The sequence below is a fragment of the Lontra canadensis genome, unplaced genomic scaffold (genome assembly GCF_010015895.1).
Source record: "Lontra canadensis isolate GAN:19392208 unplaced genomic scaffold, GSC_riverotter_1.0 scaffold171, whole genome shotgun sequence".
NCBI lineage: Eukaryota > Metazoa > Chordata > Mammalia > Carnivora > Mustelidae > Lontra > Lontra canadensis.
Window position 1 is genome coordinate 577,223 of NW_022631165.1, and position 19,276 is coordinate 596,498.

Sequence of the window (19,276 nt, forward strand, 5' to 3'; positions counted from 1 at the left end):
TCGGAAGGCTGCGCGAAGGCCGCGGGGAAGGGGACGGCGGCCACGGCCGGTTCCCCTGGCGACGTGCCCCCCGCCCCCCAGAGTCGCCCGGCGCGGAGCCTGGGCGCGGCGGCGGCGCACAGGCAGCCTCAGACTGCGGCTGCTGCCTCCTTTATTTGTGGCCCCCGCCCCGCCCCGCCCCGGCCGAGCCCGCGCAGGCGGGTCAGGAGTACTCGCACAGGTGGCCGCAGCCCGCGGGGCAGTGCGAGCTGCCCTCCAGCCACTTCATGATGTGCTGCAGATGGCCGCCGTGGCTGCAGCCCTGGCACCACACGAACAGCCCCTTGACCACGTGGTGGCAGACGGCACACATGCTGGCGCAGCGGTGGCAGCGGTCACACACCCAGCCGCGGCTGCTCATGGGCCGCTTGCAGTGGCTGCAGTTGACGTGCAGCGTGGTGGACGCCTGGTTGAGGCAGCTGATGGCGCGGCTGGTGCTCAGCTTGACCACCTGGTTGGACACGTTCCAGAGGCAGAAGCGCTGCAGCAGGTCGATGTAGGACGTGTACCAGTGCTCCTGGGGGGGCGGGCGGGGCGGGAGGCCGAGGCCTGGAGGCGGGCATGCTGGGGGCTCCCCCCAACCGGGGCGCGCTAGGGGCGGCGGGAGCGGGGGTGGACGGAGAAGACAGGCTTGCGGGGGCAGTCCTGGGGATGGTGGGGACCCCCGCCGGCCCAGTCACCCACCTGCGTCTGCTCGTCGATGTCCTTGCGCACACGCTCGCCCAGCACGATGAGCACGGACACAGCCATCTGCACGTCACCCTGCTCTGCGTAGAAGCGCAGCATGTCACACACCAGGGCGCTGAAGAAGTCAGGGGGCAGGCGGGCGTCGTAGAGAGCATGCGACACGGAGATGAGCGAGAAGGAGGAGTCCACGGGCGCTAGGGAAGCTGCGTCTGCCTCGCTGCCGCTCACGTGCGGGGAGTCCGCCTTGTCCTGCAGGTGCTCGGGGCCCGGGGGTGTGTCCACAATCTCGTGGCGCAGGGGGAAGGCTTCCTGAGGCAGCACGTACTCGGGTTCCTCCGCTGTGAGGCAGGGACGGGGAGGGCAAGGTCTGAGCCTCTGGCCACCCCCAGCCGGCGCCACTCCCCGCGCCCCGACTCACGGTGTGCGTGTTCCGGGTCCAGTGGGTACAGCTCGTCCTCCTCGCCCTCCGCGTCGCCCAGCAGGTAGTCTGCAGGCACATCGCTGCCCTCTGTCTCTTCGTTATCTGCCCACGACGGAGCGGGATGCGTCGCAGGGGAGCTGATTCTGGGACACCCTAGCCCCACTCCCCTCAGTGCCCTGTCCGCCCCCCAGCCTACCCTCATTGGTGATGAGTGTGGTCGAGGAGTCAAGCAGCACTGTGTCGCTCCGTGTGTCTCCCTTGCTACGGTCCAGCCTGGTCTCACTGCCCAACCCTGGGGCCATATCTTTCAGGTTGAAACTGGGCGCAGGGAAGGCCAGTGGGTCGACGGACTCCAACAGTCCCCACCCCGAGGAGAGCCACCCCCAGACATGTACCTGTTCATGAGTGGCAAACCGCAGGAGCTGCCCTTGCCCACGCTGTGGTTGAGGCTGGCGGCAGACGCCAGGCCAGGGCTGGAGTAGATGACTCGCAGCATGGTCCAGGTCTGCGCTACCTAGGGGCAGGCACCAGGCACTCACAAGCGGTCTGGGTTCCCGGCACCCCATGCAGACCGCCCCAGGCACCCAATGTCCTGGTCCACCCCAGCAGGAGAAGCGGACGCCTATGCCAAAGACGCAAATCTGGTCTCTGTCCTACGAGGGCACAGGAAGGAGCAGAAATTGGAAGCAGTGAACAAGGAAGTGAGCCCATGGGCTCAGGAAGACAGTGAGAAGCAATGTGGTCCTTTGTGGAGTCAGACACCTTGGGAAATCCAAAAGCAAACGTGAGCCACGAGTGGGGGCTTGGACACCGTAACGCACCAGGCCTGCACCCCAGCGGTGGCACTGGCATCTGGCCCACTTCAGGGCACAGGGTACCCTCAGTTACCAGGGTGGTGGCTGGTGGTGGCCACCACCAGAGCTGAGCGCTGAAACCAGAGTAGGGTCTGGGTAACCAGTTGGGGGCGCCCCCAAGGCCATGGTCCCTGGACCGCCCCACCTACCTGGTTTCGGCCAAGCTCCCGAGCCACTTTGGCATTGTGGTCACAGAGCTCGGCAAGAGGCCGACCGGCCAGGGCGTAACGCTCAGCGGTGTCCACGAACCAGCTCATGCTGCTGCTGCCAGGCTCCATCTCAAAGACACTGAGGGCACTAGACGCAAGGCCCACAAAAGGCTCGGCAGGGTCCAGCTTGCGCTTGAAGAAGATGGGATGGCGCCGATCACCAGCATAGGGCTTGCGCCCAGACTCGGTGGACACCAGGCTCTCCTTAGCGGCAAAGGCCAGGTCCCCAAAGAGGCCATAGCAGAGGCCCTCGGGGTTGGCACGCTCGACAGGCTGGCTGGCATCGCGGAACAGGTGCTGGCACAGTGTGCTGTCCTTAGAGCCGGAGAGCAGGAAGGAAGGGTCGTGTGGGTGGCGCCAGGCAATGCCTGTTGTGACGTCACGGTGCTCCTCAAACATGGCAGCCGGGACAAAAGGCCGGCGCACGTCCCACACGTAGATGTTATGGTCCACCATCATGGAGCAGGTGGCCAGGTGGTGGCGGCACTCAGGCCGCCACTTGACTCGGGCTACCGAGGCGATGGTCTGCACGCAGTGCACCTCCTTGGCGCGGTGCGTGGTCATGTCCCAGACCTTCACCATCTTGTCACGCCCACCTGTGGCCAGCCAGCCCCTATAACAGATCCACGAAGCCCTTAGTGTCCTCGCCAGGGGTGGAAGGACTCCCCACTCTGCCTCGCAGGTCTGGAGGCAGCCCTCCATAAGCCCGATCGTCCCACCCTGCTGCCTGTGCCCGCACGCCACCCCGCCCCACACCTGTCCTCAGGGTGCCAGTCGCAGCAGAAGACAGGCCCGTTGTGGGCAGTGAACATCCTCTCACAGCGGTCGGGCCGCCGGATGTCCCAGAGCTGCACGTTGCCATTCTCAAAGGTGGAGGCGAAGGTGAAGTAGTCCCGGATGCTGAACTGGACGTCCCGCACGCTCTCCGACTGGCCTGTGGGCGGGACATCATTGGAGGGAGAAGGTGAGGCTCTGGGACAGAGAGCAGCCAAGGCTGGAGCCCTCGGAGGGGCTGTGGACTGTGGCCACGTGCCTGACCGCAGCAACAGTGGGGAGGCTAGAAGAAGGAGTAGACAGCCCTAAGCCTGCCTGGGGCGGACAGTGGCAAGAGAGGCTTCACACAGAAGAAATGGCAGACCAGGCCAGGGAGCGGGATGCCAGGCGCCATGTAGTTTTTGAACCAAACCCCTGACCCCAGTTCTCCCCTGGATTGTGCTGACGCCGTCCCTGCACAGAGCTGTGGCATGGCTCCAGGACTGGCTGTCAGACCACTGAGCTAACGGGAGCCTTGCCGTGCTGTTGGTATGCGCTCCCCCGAGAGAGGCCCGAGGCAGCCTGCATGAGGGTCCCCCAGCGTCTGCCGCATCCCTTCCCCTTGAGCTGGAGCTGCTGGGTCCGCCCTAGGGGACTGGGGACCTTAAAGGTCTGTGTCCACCCCCACGGAACACCACCCCAAGAGCCTTCAAGGACGCTCGCGTTTCCACACCGCAGGTAGCTCAGGGTCTTGGGAGGCCCCCAATGCTCTGAGGCGACGGAGGATTCTGCCCCATGCTTCGTGTGGTCTCTTCAGGGTGGACACAACCTCGATGTCGCAAGGCCAGCTGTCAAGAAGCTGGGCCTGCTAGGAAAAGAACTGGATGGGAGGGTGGGCAGCATACCCCACCCTCTCTCTGTCCCGGAGGGGAGGCCCTGGTGGGCTTCCTGCCATGAAGTGGCCTGGAGCTCGGAGGCAGCAAGACAGACCCTCCGCTCAGCGGCCCAGCTTGGCTGCAGTCCGCTCAGGCCGGCCCTCTCCCTGGTCCCATACCCGGCCCCTCCCAGGCTGACCCGCACCCACTCTTCTGGTGCTCTCCGGGAGCAGGTGTGAAGACCTCTGAGGCCCACCACGCACTTCTCCACCTGCCCGACCTGCCTCCGGGGCCTCACCCGAGAAGGTGCTGACGGAGTCCTTCCTGCGGAGGTCGAAGCACTTCATGAAGCCGTCCTGGGAGCCGCTGAGCAGCACGTGGGCCTCGGTGGGGTGGAAGCAGACTTTGTTCACCGTGCGCTTGTGCTCTGTGAACAGCTGGTCCTGCTTGTTGCGGGATGGCCGTCCCAGGTTCCAGGTGACCACCACACCGTTGGTGGCCGCCGTGGCCAGCAGGTTCTCATCCATCTGGTGCCAGACCACGTCCGCGCAGCTCAGGTTGAGCGAGGGCTTGCGGCCCACACGGAGGTTCAGCTTCTCCACAAACTGCTCGTCCTCAATGGCGTAGATCTTGAAGATGCTGCGGCCGGCCACGACCACCTGGGCCGCGTCCCGGCACACGCTGATGGCATTGGCCGGCGCATCCAGGTGGCAGTGCATGGTGCGGCCGGTCAGCGCGCTGCCACCCAGGGCCGTGGTCACTCGGGACATCTTCTCCATGTCTGCGCCGGTAGGGGCGACAGGAGGTCGCTGACCGGAGCTGGGCTGATCAGCCCGGCGGGGCCTGTCAGTTGCGACCCTTCACCCTGGTTGGGTCCCCCCGGATGGCTTTGTCCTGGACGGGTCAGTCTTGGCGAGCCCGTCCGGAACAGCGGGCTGCCCCTCAGTGAGGAGACATCGCTGTCCCGCAGCTCGGCCGTCCGGTCTGCCTTCCGGGGAGCCCCTACCTGGTCCGTCCCAGCCCGGGCCAGCGCTCCATGCCAACAGTCGGATCGGGGCGATCCCTGGTCTTTCGGTCCGTCAGTCCCCGCAAGGAAGCGAGGGAGTTCCCGCGGTCCACACGGTGCGTCCGGGGGCCTCCGGGGAGGGACAGAGGGGCGCGGGGACGCACACGGACGCCAAGGACCGAGCCGTTCAGGGAGCCTGAGGGCACTGGCCGGAGGCCGGCGGCGCGCGCGGGGGAGCGGAGGCAGCGGGACGGCGGCCAGGGGGCTTGGACAAGCCTCTCCCTCCGCGACCACGACGACCCTCTCCTAAACTTGCCGGGCCGGGCCTGGCCGGAACCGCCGCGCCGGAAGCAGCCCTTCGCTTTCCTGTCCCCCGGCGCCCGGCTCGCCGGAAGTGGCCCCTTCTTGCCCGCCTCTCACCGGAAGCGGGCCCCCGCGCCGCAAACGTTCCGGGTCAGGGAGCCGAGCTCGTGGAGGCGGAGGCATCGACCCGAACGGAGGTAGAAGCGCTGCCCTGGGCTCCCCCGGTCCCGCCTCAGCGGCCGGTCTTTTTGCCACAGAGTTTGCATGCTAGTGCCCGACTGCGCCGGCAAGCCCATCCCCCCTAACGAGCCCCGCATCCCTCCAGCCGTCTCCCGGGACGCCCGCCGCAGCCGCCGCTCCGCGGCCCACCCCGCCCCCGGCGCGCTCCGAGCAGCGGCCGAAGCTGCGCGCTGTGCGCTCCGCGCTGCAGGCTTCGGCCTGGGGCCGCGCTTTCCGCGGCCTCCCTGGGCCCTCGCATCCAGCAGGGGGTCTCCGCGGCGCTCGGCCTCCGGGTCCTGCTTGTCTGTCGCACGCACGCGGCTGGCCCCTTGCTCACGCGGGGCTCGCGGCTGCCCGGGTCTCCGCAGTCCAGGGCCTGGCAGGACCCGCTGCTCCGCGCAGCCCGCGCCACCGCGAGAGCGTTTCGGAGCCTCCCTGCCTGGTGTGGCGTCTGCTCTGCCCTGCTGCGCTGCGGGCTCCTCGGCGTCCCCGCCCTCTCCGGAGTGAGCTCAGGTTCCGGACGCACGAAGCAGGGCGCGTTTTTGCCCTTCTGGCAGCCTGGGCTAGGTTTATGGACGTATTTGAACGAGAGAGCGCACGGGCGTGAGTGGGGGGACGGGCGTCCATCTCAGGACCCTGAGGCCACGACCCGAGCCAAAGTCAGAAGCTTCACCGACTGAGCCAGCCAGGCGTCCCGAGATCCGGGGCGTTTCGAGGTTAATATTATGTGCGATGACCGCAGCATCATTCACTTCCCTCAGAAGCCCTGAAAGGGCAGGGACCTTCTCTTCTGGCCACTGCTGTGTTTCCTGTCTGTGGCCCCAGGCCTGTGCGTGTTGAAAGACCCAGTAAGTCTGACGAGCCGAGAGGTGCACAAGAATCCCGAGCCTTGGGGCACGCCGCGCGCACACACCCTCCCTCGCCGTGGTCTGATGACCTCCAAACTCAGACACGTGTTTTTACAACTTTTTTAATATATATTTTTATAAACAGGTCACGTGATAAAATAGCACAAGAAACACTTACCAAATATAAGGTTATATCTTCCGCATATACAGGAGAATGAGGTCGTTATGTACAATAAGAAAATGATTTTCGGGGTTGGTTGGTTTTGTTTGTTTTCCTCTCTCCCCTTAATTTTTCCTCCTACAGTCGTTGCAGTTGCAATAATACTTTGGACAAACGGACAGCTGCCTCCTCCCCACTAGGGAGCTGTGCGGAGGAGGGGCTGAAGAAACTGGCTCCTGACCACCTCAGCCCCGGAGCCTCCCGAGGGCGCTCCAGGACAGGGAAATCTTTGGGCTGTTGAACTCTTTCTCTGCTTCAACAGCATCTCTCGCTCTCACGCTCTCGCTCTCGCTCTCTCTCTCTCTCTCTCACTCTCTGGCTCTCTGGAAACTGGTTACTTTCTTCCAACCAGATTGGCGGCGGGGGGGGGGGGGGGGGGGGGGGGGGGGGTTGTCCCAAGATTGGGTGTGGGCACCGTACTTCCTGGGGCTCAAGGTTGGGATGGGAAGGGGTCCCAGCCCCCTCCTCAGCAATTGCCAAGATGTGCCAGTGTCTCCCCAGGGCTCGCATGTGTCTTGGAACTGGACAGAACATGGCCAGAGCCCACCTGGGCAGGCGGAGGTTTTGGAAGCTGGGAAGGGGAGGGGGCAGCTAGAAAGGAGCCCTCCCTCCGCTGGGTGCTGGGGGTGTGTTGGCCACTTATAAGACTGGACTTGCTGGCTGGGCCTTGGCTGGGGCCCATTTGTCCAGCCTCCACCAGACAGAGACCCACCCGGGATACAGTGTGGCACTGAGGAGGCTGGGCCTGGCTGGCTACAGGGGCTGTGGTTGGGGTCCATCAGGACTGCGTGCAAGGCCTGCCGGGCCTGAGGGTCGCTCCAGCTTGTGGTCTGTCAAGGTGGTTGTATATCCCCCCCCCACCCCCCGGTTGAGGTAAGCTACAGCCGGCTTGGTTAACGTTGATTATAGCAAGATCGTCAGCCAGTCTGTCCCTCCCTCAAACACAGTTCTTCCCTAGCCTGGCCCAAGGACCTGTAGGCCTGCAGGTGGGGATGGGGCGAGCAGGGGGCTGCCTCCTACAGCGGCAAGGAAAAGGGGAGGTCTCTTGGGTCAGGCTGGCATGAAGTGGGGCAAGGGCAGAGGGGACTTGGGCTCCTTGGCGGGCCATGGCTTTGGCGGTGGCCTGTTCCCCCTCGAACCCCTCCGAGGGCTCCAGGCACGGTGCAGTGGAAGATGCGGGAAGCCCTTGGGGCTCTTCTGGCCCCTGTGTCCTGGGGGACCCAGCTCCCCTCAATCCCTCTGGGCCCTGCCCGAGATGGGGGTACAGCGGGGGAGACAGAGCGGGGTGTGGCGGGGAAGGCGGTAAGGGGGGCCGTCAGGAGAGCTCAAAGCGGCCCCCAGGACCGAGCCCGACCCCTGCCTCTCCCCCAAGAGGGTCGACGAAAGATGGAGGCGGCTGTGGTGCGGTGGAGGGCGGGCGTGCAGTGCGGGCACGAGGGGCATGCACAGAGTCCCCGAGTGTGCGTGCGTGCGTGGGGCTGGGCCCGCCCGCCGCCCCCCCTTGCCCGGGCGGGGCCAGGAGGGGCGCGGTGGGGGGCGCTTTCACTGGGTTCGCCCTGCCTCCCGCGCTGGGCCGAGGGCGCGAGGGCTCCTCGAGGGCAGGGCCGGGAGAAGGCGTCCCCGCCCGGAGCGTGGCGGCTTCGTGCTCCGGGGGCGGGGAGGCCCGCGCTACTCGATGACGAGACAGCGGGGCAGGTGCTGCGAGAAGTACTTGAAGAGCTCGGGGGTGGCCCCGGGGCAGTTGGTCAGCTCCAGTTCCTCCAGCTCCTGCAGCTGCACCAGGCCCGACAGCCCGGTGGTGGTCAGCAGCGGGCAGCCTGCAGCGGGCGGGAGGCGGGGCGGCGTCTGAGCGCGCGGGGCCGCGAGCGCACCGGGGGGGCGGGGCTCCCCCGGCGTCTCCGTCCGGACCTGGCCCTGGGACCCCGGGACGGAGCTCCAGGTGGGATTCAGCGCGAGGGGCCCGGCAGGGCTGGCGGAGTCGGGTAAGTTGGGGACGGGGTAGTGGGGTGGTGGGGGTCTCACCTGCCAGAGACAAGAGACGCAAACTCCTCATGGCCAGGAGGTGCTTCAGCCCGAAGTCCTGCACCTGGGCGGGAGGGCGGGGCGAGTTAAGGAGCTCCGCTCGCGCCTGCGGGGGAGCCCACTGCTGGGGACAGGCCTTGGGCCTTGAGGCCGGGAGCTGCTGGAGGGGCAGGGGGCGGGGCTCAAAACGGGGGTTTCTCGGCTTCCGGAGGAGCCAGGAGGCAGCTGGGGAGTGGCGGTGAGGTCTGCGGGGAGTCCGTAAGCCCCGCCTACGTCGCCCGCTGGGTGGGGAGGGATCCCACACTTCCTCGCGGGATCCGAGGGGGCCGGGAGTAGGTCGGCGGGTTGCCTGGGCGGGGGCTTTGCCCGGGTCCCCCACCTCCCCTTGCCTACTCCCCAGTCTTCGGAGGCGGGGAAGGCCGGTACCTGGCAGCACCATCGCAGGTAGAGGCTGCGGAGGGACGACATGGTGGACAAGTAGCTGAGGCCAGTGTCCGTGATGCGCACACACCTGTGGGGGCGACAGAGGGGCGCTGCCCGCCTTCAGATCACCTCGCGCCGCCCGTCATTTCCGAGCCCTTCCTCTCTTCCCGGGGCGTCCCCCCCTGCAGGGTTTATGATAGCCCCTCCCTTGCCACGGCCCTGACCCCGCCAGGCCCCCGCCAGGCCCCGGCCCCTACTCTGGCGCCTGGTAGTTACAGTGCACTCGGCCCCGGGCTTCGGAGGGCCTGGCCCGTCAACCCACGCCCCATGGCTCCGTAGCGCCGCTCCAGCTACAGCTCTGCACATGAATCTAGGCTCCCTGCTTAGACGCTCTCGCAGGCCTTGCCCCGCCCCGCCCCGGTCGTGCCCTCCACCTGTCCCGTGGGTGGGGCGCGCGCGCACCTGTCCAGCACCAGCTCCTCCAGGCGGTGCAGGTCGCAGGCCACGTACTCCAGCGCCATGTCGGTGATGCGCGGGCACCACGAAAGGTCAAGGCTGCGCAGCTTGCGCAGGTTTTCGGCCACGAGCTCCACGCCGTCGTCGGTGACCTTGGAGCAGCCAGAGAGGCTGAGCGCCGTGAGGTTGGGCAGGCTGTGCACCACGTTGACCACGCCGTGGTTGGTGATCTCCCAGCAGGAGAGCAGGCGCAGCGTGTGCGTGCTGTGGCCCTGGCGTGCTGTGAAGTAGGCCAGCGCCGTGTCCGTCACGTGGTAGGCCTGCAAGCTCAGCTCCGCCAGGTTGGGCAGCAGCTGCGAGATGGCCGCAATGGCGTCGTCGGCCACGTTGATGCAGTCGCTGACGCTCAGTGAGGTGATGCGTGCGCTCAGGCTGGACCACAGCCCCGCCTCGGTGAAGTCGTTACAGCCGGACAGCTCCAGACGCACGACGCCCTGCATCTGCTCCAGCATCACCTGCAGGCGGGCAGGCGGCAGGGTGTGGTGAGGGGGGCGGGCCCGCTGGGGGGGCAGGAAGCAGGGCTCCCGGATGTAGACGTGTGTAACACATGCATCAAGCTGCTCTGTGACAGGTGCCCCTTACGGTGGGTTTGTCCCATCATGGCCCCGTTCTAAGAGGCAGAGCACAGGGGACCTGGGAGCTCAGGGCTGCACCAGAGCAGGTGCTGGGGAGCAGCTGGTGTTACTGATTTGAAGCTTAGAATCCTGGCCCTGGGGCAGGGGCCAAGGGTTTCACAGGCACATAGGCCCTGAGCTTAGGAGAGCCTCCCACTGGATCGATTGATTGCTTTGGTGTGGCTGTCTTGAAATTCTTAATCATCTTTGAACAAGGGACTTGAATTTTTCATTTTGGACTGGGTCCCCCAAATCGCATAACTAGTCCTGCTTCCCCTCCCCTGAGAGCCACAGTCTTCAGGGCACCGGCGCTTCCCTCAGCCACTTTGCTCCTCGTATGCCCAAGCTCCCTCTGGGGGCACCCCCCCACACCCAGGCACACACACACCAGCTCAGTTGCAGCTGCTTGGCCCTGCCCACACCATCCCGGTCCCTTCCAGGCCAACAGTGGGGCGCACCTCCAGGCCGGCATCTGTGATGGTGGAGCGCTTGAGGCTCATGGCCTTGACACCCTTCTTAGAGAGGGCATAGTTGTCGATGAACTCACAGATGTCCAGGTCGGAGACGCCAACCAGGCAGAAACCCTCAAAGCCACGCGCAGCGAAGCCCTGCAGGTTCACAAACTCCTTCTCGCCACTAGGCAGCACGTTGTAGAGCTCCTTGGCATGCAGCACAGGGGTGAGGCCTGCCCAGAATTTGGGCTGGTAGAGCACACGCCGCCAGGCCTTGCACACTTGGGCCAGCACACACTTCTCACAAGCTGAGAAGTACCAGAAGAGGCCATTGAGGATCTTTTCGTCTGTGGCCAGTGGTGGCCGCTCCACTGGGGGCCCGGGAACAGGGGCTGAGGCTGGTCCACCAAGGGGGAGCCCCGGTGGGGGGCATAGGCCCCCAGCCAGGGCAGCCCGTGGCAGTGGGGAAGCCAGGCTGGGTGGTGGGAGGGTAGGTGGGGGAGGGGGCTGGCAGGGGCGGTTCTTAGCAGCTGGTGTGCCCTTGGTGATACTGGCTGCACCCAGGCCGTTGGGCTGGCCTGGCAGCTTCACCAGGCCGTTGCGAGGCAAGCATGGAGGCTTGGGGTCGCCGTCCACACCTGGGCTCGACATCTTCCTCGCTCAATCTGTGGACAAAGGCCGGGAGGGGGTAATGAGTCGCTGCGGGAAGAGAGCTGGGCTCCCCGTCCCCGGGGAATGTCCTCCCATGGCACTCCCAGAACCACCCAACAGGAAGGATCTGAATCCAAGTCACTCCTTCCCCGACCGTGAGCAGCGACAGGAAGTCAGGGCTGTTCATGACCATGACATTCCCTGAGCACCTACTGTGTGAGCTGAGCTCCACCTGTTCTCACAGACTATTTTGACCACATAGGCACTACAGTTCCCATTTTAGATAAGAAAAGAGAGGCAGGCAGAGACAGACATAGAAAGACACTCGCTCATGACTGCCCCCTTCACCTTTACTACTCCAGTGCCCACTCTCAGTGCCTGCCCTGCCTACCTCTACTGGGCAGGGACTGCAAAACTGAAGGAGATGGTTTGGGGTGGTCTCGGGCTCCTCCACTATGGGGTGACATCATGGCTGTCTGGAGTGGCTCTAGTACGTGTCTGAGACTCACATACCAGCCCCTGAGGATCTCGGTGGCTATGGGATCTACCCAATAATCTGCCCAAAGAAAGGGCAGACTTTACCATGATGCCAGCACAGTGAGCCTTGGACATGTACTGTCTCTTTAATCCTCCATCCAACCCACTGATGGTGATGTTATGATGACTGTGCCCATTGTACAGATGAAGAAAACAAAGCAGCATGAACTATTTGCTCAAGGTCACCATAAGTGGCGGAGCCAAGGCTTGAACCAGAGCTGGCTTTGGAAGCCTATTTGTAGAGAGTTCCTCAGAAGGTGGGACTGGACACCCCCCACCACTCCCCTCTCAGGCCTCTGAGGCTGTGAACGGGTGGCAGACGGCTTGGAGCACAGACAGCCCTGGAGAGGGGGACAGCCGGACCCTCACCGTGCCACCATCTGCTCCACATTCCAGATCATCTCCTGCCCACCCCCACTCCAGACATCCAGCGGAAAGGCACTGCACCCAGGGGCTCAGGCGCAGTCTCCAGGGTCACACAGCCAGGCTCTGTGGCCTCAGTGAGCCACTTCCTTGCTCCAAGCCTTGTTTTTCCTTACTTTGAAGCCCGAGAAGGGATGACCCACCCCCACAGCACAACATGTGAAAAGAGCTAAGCATAGTGCATGGCTCACAGTGAGCGTTTGGAAAGTGGCACAGAGGCTGCTTCTGAGCCCCACGGCCCACCTTAGGGGAAGGGGTCAGGAGCCACTGGGAGGGAGGGAAGCAGGCTTCCCTGCCCTGCTCTACCCAGCACCATGCCCCCCACTGGCTTCAAGCCCTGGACTCAACCCTTGCTGGCATCCCACATCTGGGGAGGGGTGCAGATCTAGGCTGGGACCAGGAGTCTACTGGAACACGGGGCCCTCAGGGCTGCCAACCCAGCTTTGGGTCCAAAGGCCTTCCTGCCCTGGCAGCCATGAGACCCTAAGCTGGCAATCCACATCAGGCCAGCTCTCCTTAGGGGAGGCTCCCCCACTCTGGCTGTCCCTTTACTGCAGGAAAGTAGCAGCCTCACACTGGCTGAAACATGACATTCGTAACAACGTTTTCTGAATACCCACTGGGATAATCATGTGTTCCAGCCTCATGGCAGGGGTGTGCGTGTGTGTGTGTGTGTTGGGGGCACCACTGTTAACCTCACTTTCAGACTGGGAGCCTGGGGCTCCAAGGAGTTACAGGTGACCCACAGTGACAGATAGGGGTGCAGCCTGACATGAGGGGTGCCCCAGATCTCTTAAAACTAGTACGTGAGGAAGAGACCATGGTGGAACAGCAGTGCCTCATGGAGGGACAGGAGGAAGCCCACGACGGGTCCCCACTCCAGGGAGCAGGGGAGAGGCTGTCCTGTGGACTCCCTCCTGTGGGCTGAGCTGGGCTCAGGGAGGCAGCCCCAGCGTGAATACCTTCTGCGTCCCCGGATCGGGGTGCCACGATTTCAGGGCTCGGGGCACGCCGCCCACCCAGCCTCTGCCGCTTCCTGCTAGCTCGGCCGCGGAGCGCAGCACCATGGACAGCACCCCTCCAGCCGCCGTGCGCGTGCTCGGAGGCCAGGCCCGGGCGCGCTCCACCGCGGACAGCGGCTGGTGGGGGTGGGGTGGGGGCCGGGCCCGGCAAACCCAGCCGAGCAGGGAGAGGCCCTGCGGGCGACGGGGCGGGGCGAGAAGCCGCCCGCTCCGCCAGGATCCGGAGGAGGCGGCGGAGGTGGCACCAGGGGAGAAATAACTTCGGAGCAGTGCCGATTTAGGTTAAAGATGCTCCCAGCCACGGGTGTGCACGTGGAGTGCTCGCGTTGGTGGTGGGGGGCGGGATGCACGTGGATGCCCCGGGCGTCTGCGGGGCTCTTTACCCGCACCCCACCGGAGCTCACATTTGCACACGCCCACAGTCCCATCCCCACTCTTCAGGCCTCAGGGTGGAGCTGGTGAAAACAAGCCGGCCGGCGGAGAGCGCCCGCGGGAGGGAGGGGCCAGGCGGGGGATGGCCTCAGCCGGGGGAAGGGGGGGAGGTGTCCGAGGCCTGGCTGCCCTTTATCCCACACCCACATCCTGGCCGCCAGGCCCTGCCCTGCCAGCCCGTCAGCCCTTCTGCTGTGCCCCGGATTGGAACTGCCTCTTCCTGGAGGCAGCCCTGCTGCTCCCCGACCTTGTCCATGGTCCTGCCCGGCTCCCGCGGCACACCCCAGCCTCACCGACCCAGCCTGAGAATCCCTTGCTCCGTGGTTCAAAACTGGAAACAGCCACATCTTGGTCCAGGGGTCAGAGCTTTAGGAGAGAACTGAGCTTGTGGTCAGCGATGGGTCCTTCTGTCAGACAAGAGGTCCCTTGGTGGGGGGGCGGCGCTGGAACATGTGCTCCTCTGTCTAGTCCCACCCACCCAGGCAGATGGGCTGTGAGACCCCGACCCTTTTGGTACCTGCTACTGCACGCAGTGAGGCTCAGAAGACCTGCCTGGAGTTTCTCGTTAGGATGGGGTAGGGTCAGCTGCCAATCTGATGTGGACTGCCTCCTCCTTTAGAAATAAGCACCAGGAGCTAACGCTAGGAAAAGAGGCGTTTTAAAAAGATGGCCAAACTTGCACTATTCTCAGCCTCAGCCCCGGGTGTGTTGTGCCTCCGTGTGGAGCGGAATTCTGGAGGAGGTCCTCCTGGGATAGGCTGCGGGGGCTCAAGTCTCCTGGGAGGACTCCAGAACTTGGTGGCTTCCAAGCTGACAGTCTGCAGATGTCAATGCTGAGGCTCTGAAAGGAGCTGCCTCTTTTGCCATCAAGTCACAGGGCCCCGAGCCCTAGCATGTCGATGTTACAGCTTCCTTCACCTCTGGCTCCTCACCAGCCTTGAACCTACAGCCCAGCCAGACCCCTGTTCTGTATTCCTGCTCCCCTCTCCCTCTTTGCCTGGGCACATGCTGGTCCCCCTGTTTGCTCAGGAGGCCTCCCTGCTTCTTCACCTGCCAGCTCCTTATCCTCCACCCCTCAGTGTGATTGCCACCCCTGTCTCCCACTGGGGGACTCCCCAGCACTGAAAAAGCATCTCCAGGGTCTCAGTCATTACTGTCAACCCATCTGTCTCTTCCCTTGGCTGGGGACTTCTTGAAGACAGGCAGCACCGCAGCTGAATGGCCTCTTAATGCTTGCTGAATGAACGAATGAGGAATGGCTGTCGCCAGGATCATGCCGAAAGGGTTGTGGCTGCCAGGTGCCCAGGAGGCTCGGTGGAGGACAGGCCAGATTAAGAAGAGGGCAGGTGGATGGTGGTGGTGGTGGGGGGTGTAGCTCGGTTTGTTAATCCTGGTTGAGACAGAGGCCAGTGTCCACAGTGAGGGTGGTTGCTGGGGTCTCTGGTAGGCCTTGCAAGTAGTCGGACTCTTGGGAAGAGGATGGCTTATACCTCCTTTCCGGCTGAGTCCCCACTTCGGGAGTTGCACGGTAGGGAGGCTGGCTGCCCATCCGCCACAATCTGGCCATATCCAAAGAGGGCACAGGAGCCACCAGAGGAGAGGGAGGAGCTGCCCTGCTTTTCCCAGTGCCACTCTGCTATTGCTGGTCCCCTCACACACTTCCTGACCACAAGTGGGGAAAGGGAGAGTTGGGGACAATTTCAGAGGTTGCACAGAGCTGGAATTTGATCCTAGAACCCCCAGTCAGTCTGACTCCCAAAGATCAGACTAGGCACTGAGGTGCAGAGGGCAACGCTAGGCCCTTCCCTCCTTTCTGTGCCCTGTTCTACTTGTTCAGTCCCCTGGGTCCTCCCAGCCTGGGACCTTGGGCTGCTGGTCTTTCCCAGCACTGTCTCTGTTGTGCCCCTGCTCTCACTCCAGAGGCTGCAAGATGCATGCCCACCCCCAGAACACCCTCTTTTTGTACTGCTCATGCCTAGGAAACCCCCAACTCCTCATGGCTTCCAACTCAGAGATCTCTGCCTTCATCTCTTATGCTCTGTCTGACAAAGGCTTCCCAGAGTGCTGGAGGGGTCTGGCCCCAGCAGGACCTGCACTGACCATTTCTCCCTGCCCACTGAGGGCCGTGCGGCTGGGCAGAGCATGGGCAGCCTGAGAAATTCACATCAGGTTGATGTGTGGTGACAGCCCCAGGGATGGGGGTGACAACCAGGGTAGCTTGGGACTGGGGACACAGCGCGGGCTGACGAACTCCATGACAAGCCCCGTGACTCAGGCACATTCACATCCCTGCCACTTTGCACATGAGCCAGCAAAATGCTCCCTTCCCGCCCCCAGCACAGAGATGCTTCTGGGGTGCAAGCTGCCCCACCCGTGCACCAGGGGCTCCAGGAAGTGAGCACATAGCCTCCAAAGAGATCAGGATTGGCACTTCATCAGATCAAGTCCTGTGGTCATGCTCAGGACAGCTCAGCCACGTGGGACTGGGCATTTTGGGGAATGGGCTTGGGCTCCAAGCCTCACCTTGGCTTTTCTCCTCTGAAGGATCTGAGCCACCCCCCACCAGTGCCTAGGCTAGGGGCATCTAGTGCCTGCTTCTTTGAGTTGCTGCCTCGAACCCTTCCCCTCTTCCCAGCCAAGTGTGGCTGTGTGGCCCAAGCCCACCCTCTGGCTGGTCTGGCTGGGGCTCCTCCTCGTCAGTGGTGGGGAAGGTGCTGAACCACCCACTTAGCCCACGGAGCCTTCCTTCACTGCCACCTCCACTCTTCCCCCGAGACAAAGCAATGAGCACCCACATGTGACAAGATGGGGCTGCAGGCCACCGAGCAGTGCCCCACCTTGGGGTGAGTCTCCCTGGGTCTCAGCGGCACAGGCTTCCCAGGCCCAGGCTGGTAGCCTTGAGGGCCCCAGGTCCCCTGCCCTCAGGGCTGCTTGTTTTCTCACTGCACTGGGAGAGAGGACTCACTGTAGTGCTCCAGAAGTGGACAGGAGCTGGAGGGGCGCCTGTCCAGGGGGCCTGCCCAGCATGACAGGTGCTGAGAGGCCTGCCTGGCCCAAGGAAGAGGTGGCAGAGGATGAGTGGAGACGGTGGACAGCTGAGTCCCGGGGTCCCCTGGGATCTGAACAGGCCGCCTGCACTGCCCAGGTTATGGATCTCCCTTCTCCCCACAGCTCCCGGTCCAGCCCTAGGTCCACCTCCTACCAGGCCAGCAAGTCTCCATCAGGCCTTGGCCCTCCCAGGGTCCCACCCAGACCTTTGCTCAAAGGGGTTGGCTGAAAGAAGGGGCCTGGGAGGTGGCGGGTAGCGGTAGGGGACTGACCGAGTGGGCAGGTGAAGCGGTATCCACCATCTGCTCTCTCTTTGGAGGGAAGGGTTCCTGTGCAGAGGCCGGGAGGGGCTAGAGGATTGACCACTGGGCCCTGGGCTCCCTGAGGCTCCAACAGCTAGGCCTTCTTCCCTCTTGGGGCGATGGGTGGGGGCTCTCTTCCCTCCAAATCCCAGGAGGCCAGACCCCTCCCCAGCAAGCCTCAGGGTGCCCAGTTTCCCTTCTGAGGCCCTCCAACCTTGGCCAAGGCCCGACCCCTCCAGAACCAGGCACATGGCCAGCTCCCCACTGGCCCAGGTGTCCAGGGCAGAGAGCCCCCAGCCACGCATCCACATGCCTTGTCCTGGAGTGTAACTGCATCTAACACCTGTCTCATAGGTCCAGGGGCTCATGGTGCTGGGGAGGGGAGCTCAGAGCACGAAGGAAGTCCAGGACCTCAGCCAGCCTGGTGGGCTGGGGGCCTGCAATGCTGCTACACCAGGGCTGTGGTCAGCGGGCGCCGGCCCACAGCCCTGGTCCAGTTACTGGGGGGACCATGCTTCGACCAGGCGGTGCTGGGATCGGGATCTGTGGGAGGGCCTGTCAGGGCCAGAGGCCCAGGGGCCTCGGCCTGGGAAGGGGCTGCGCCGATGTGAGGCCCCCGGGGGTGGTGGCAGCCCTCTCCGAAGCCCCCTCCCCAATCCTCATTGTGGCCGCCGCGATGGCGTGTCCTGGCCCCTTCCCCGCCCCGCAACCTGGCCCGGTGCACACACCTTACCTCGGCCCGGGCACCTGGCTCATGCCACGCCGTCCGCCGGGCGTCTTCTCGTCATGGGGAGCCAGGCATGGGCGCTGGCGAAGCGGGGAGGCGGCCGAGGTGCTGGCCTGGCCGGCAGGGCCCTGCCGCGCCCCGCGCCCCGGCCTGGCCGGCCCCCTCGGCCGCGCCCGGAGAGGAGCTCCCCGGTGGGAGAGGATCGGCTGCCCCGAGCCTCCCACCGGGGAGGCTGAGGCAGTGCCCAGATAAATAAGGCCGCTTTGCAGGGAGCCGGGGCGGGCGCCTCCTCCCTCCCCTCGCCCTCCTCCCTGCGCTCCTCCGCGGCCGCCGGCGGCGCCGCGCGCGCCCCCCGCCCGGCTCTACGCGCCGCGCCCTCGCGCGCTCCCGGCGCCGGGAGCCAATCCGGTTGGCGAGCCCGGGCCGGGGAGCCGAGGATGCCGAGCCCCGCCCCGCCCGCCGCGCCCTGCCGCGCGCGCCGCGCGCTCCCGCCGCGGCGCCCACGGGCACGCGCCGGCCCGGCAGCGCCCCCACCCCTCCGCCGCGGGCGCTCGCACAACAACAAACCCGCGCGCTCGGCGGGGCGGGGCGGGGCGGGCAGGGCGCGCGGCCGGAGGGGTGGCCGGCGGAGAGCCCTGCCTGCGCGAAGTGGGGTCCCGGAATCCTGCGCGGGGAGAGGACTCGAGCTCTTTGGCGCTGGCGATTCGCCCCGGAGTGCGCGGTCTTGTGGGGCCGGAGCCGCGCGTCCCGACCCTTGGATGCCACCTGCGGGGGCGAGGGTGGTCCAACCCTCGCCCTCCGAGCCCTTCCTGCTTAGCGGAGGGGAGCATAGCCGGCGGCCTTGACGGCCCTCAAATCTCGGCGCACCTGCTGGCTGCCGGGCCCAGAGACCCCTCAGTGCCCAGCCCCCCGCAAACCCCAGAAACAAGCCACCACCAGACCATCTCAGAGAGTGACAAGTGCGATGAATGTTCAAGAGGGCCACGTGATGGTGACCTCGGGAGGGTGGTGTGGTGGTGGTGTGGCTGGACCGGGGAGACTCCTCCGTGTCCAGGCACCAGGCCAAGGAGTGCACCCGGGGAGTGGTGCTTCTGGGGAGGCGATGCCTGTCCTGAGGACAGGACCCTTGACAGGAGACCCCAAGGATGAGAGGCTGGGTGAGGTTATCCAGGAAGGAGTGTGCACAGGTCTTTAGGTTTGGAGTTCTTGAGCTGGTGAGTTCCCTCTGGAACCCCCTGGAGGCGGTGGTGGTGGTCACTTTGGAGGGAGCAGGCTGGGGGAGAGGGGCTGGGGTGGGGTGTGGAGGAAGGGTGTGCAGGGCTCCCTCCTGGCCCCTGGAGATGCCAGGCTTCCCACAGGCTCAGAGTGGAGAATGGAGGCTAATGGTACCCATAGCAGGGTCTCCTGGGAGCAGAGACCGTGGCGGGATCAGGTGTGGGAGAGCAGAGAGGGGTCTTTGCACTAGGAAAAGAGCCTTGAGGAAGGCCCTTGAGAGTGTCTGAGAGAAATGAAAACAGCTGGTGTTGGCACATTCTGGTGGGAAACAGGACCCAGTGGGGCTGGCACGAGGCGGGGGCAGCCGCAGGGTGGAGCCTGTTTGTGGAGCTGGGGGGCCGGCCTGGCTGCGTCTGGGGCGCTGGATCCAGCTCGTCGAGGCTGGGGTGAAGCCGGCT

General features: G+C 64.8%; 2 protein-coding genes across 7 annotated transcripts; both read right to left on the reverse strand.

Moving 5' to 3' along the window:
* Positions 1–124: 124 nt before the first annotated feature.
* WDR24 (WD repeat domain 24) lies at positions 125–5,089 on the reverse strand. 2 transcript variants are annotated; one of them, XM_032845929.1, is made up of 9 exons: positions 4,845–5,089; positions 4,137–4,619; positions 2,967–3,144; positions 2,151–2,823; positions 1,543–1,661; positions 1,344–1,465; positions 1,145–1,249; positions 724–1,064; positions 125–556 (listed from the first exon to the last, which is right to left on the reverse strand). In XM_032845929.1, the coding sequence occupies exons 2-9, from the start codon at positions 4,615–4,617 to the stop codon at positions 203–205; spliced, it is 2,373 nt and encodes a 790-aa protein (XP_032701820.1). In that variant the 5' UTR covers positions 4,618–4,619; positions 4,845–5,089; the 3' UTR covers positions 125–202. The 2 variants fall into 2 exon arrangements, with proteins under 2 accessions (XP_032701820.1, XP_032701819.1); XM_032845928.1 differs by lacking the exon at positions 4,845–5,089 and having other exon boundaries at positions 4,137–4,764.
* Positions 5,090–6,817: 1,728 nt separating this feature from the next.
* Positions 6,818–17,942, reverse strand: FBXL16 (F-box and leucine rich repeat protein 16). 5 transcript variants are annotated; one of them, XM_032845942.1, is made up of 8 exons: positions 17,610–17,942; positions 14,044–14,167; positions 13,824–13,933; positions 10,468–11,126; positions 9,342–9,850; positions 8,883–8,967; positions 8,457–8,520; positions 6,818–8,251 (listed from the first exon to the last, which is right to left on the reverse strand). In XM_032845942.1, exons 4-8 carry the CDS (start codon positions 11,110–11,112, stop codon positions 8,103–8,105), a joined length of 1,452 nt encoding a protein of 483 aa, XP_032701833.1. In that variant the 5' UTR covers positions 11,113–11,126; positions 13,824–13,933; positions 14,044–14,167; positions 17,610–17,942; the 3' UTR covers positions 6,818–8,102. The 5 variants fall into 5 exon arrangements, with proteins under 5 accessions (XP_032701833.1, XP_032701831.1, XP_032701830.1 ...); XM_032845940.1 differs by lacking the exon at positions 13,824–13,933 and having other exon boundaries at positions 14,044–14,139; XM_032845939.1 differs by lacking the exon at positions 13,824–13,933.
* Positions 17,943–19,276: the final 1,334 nt, after the last annotated feature.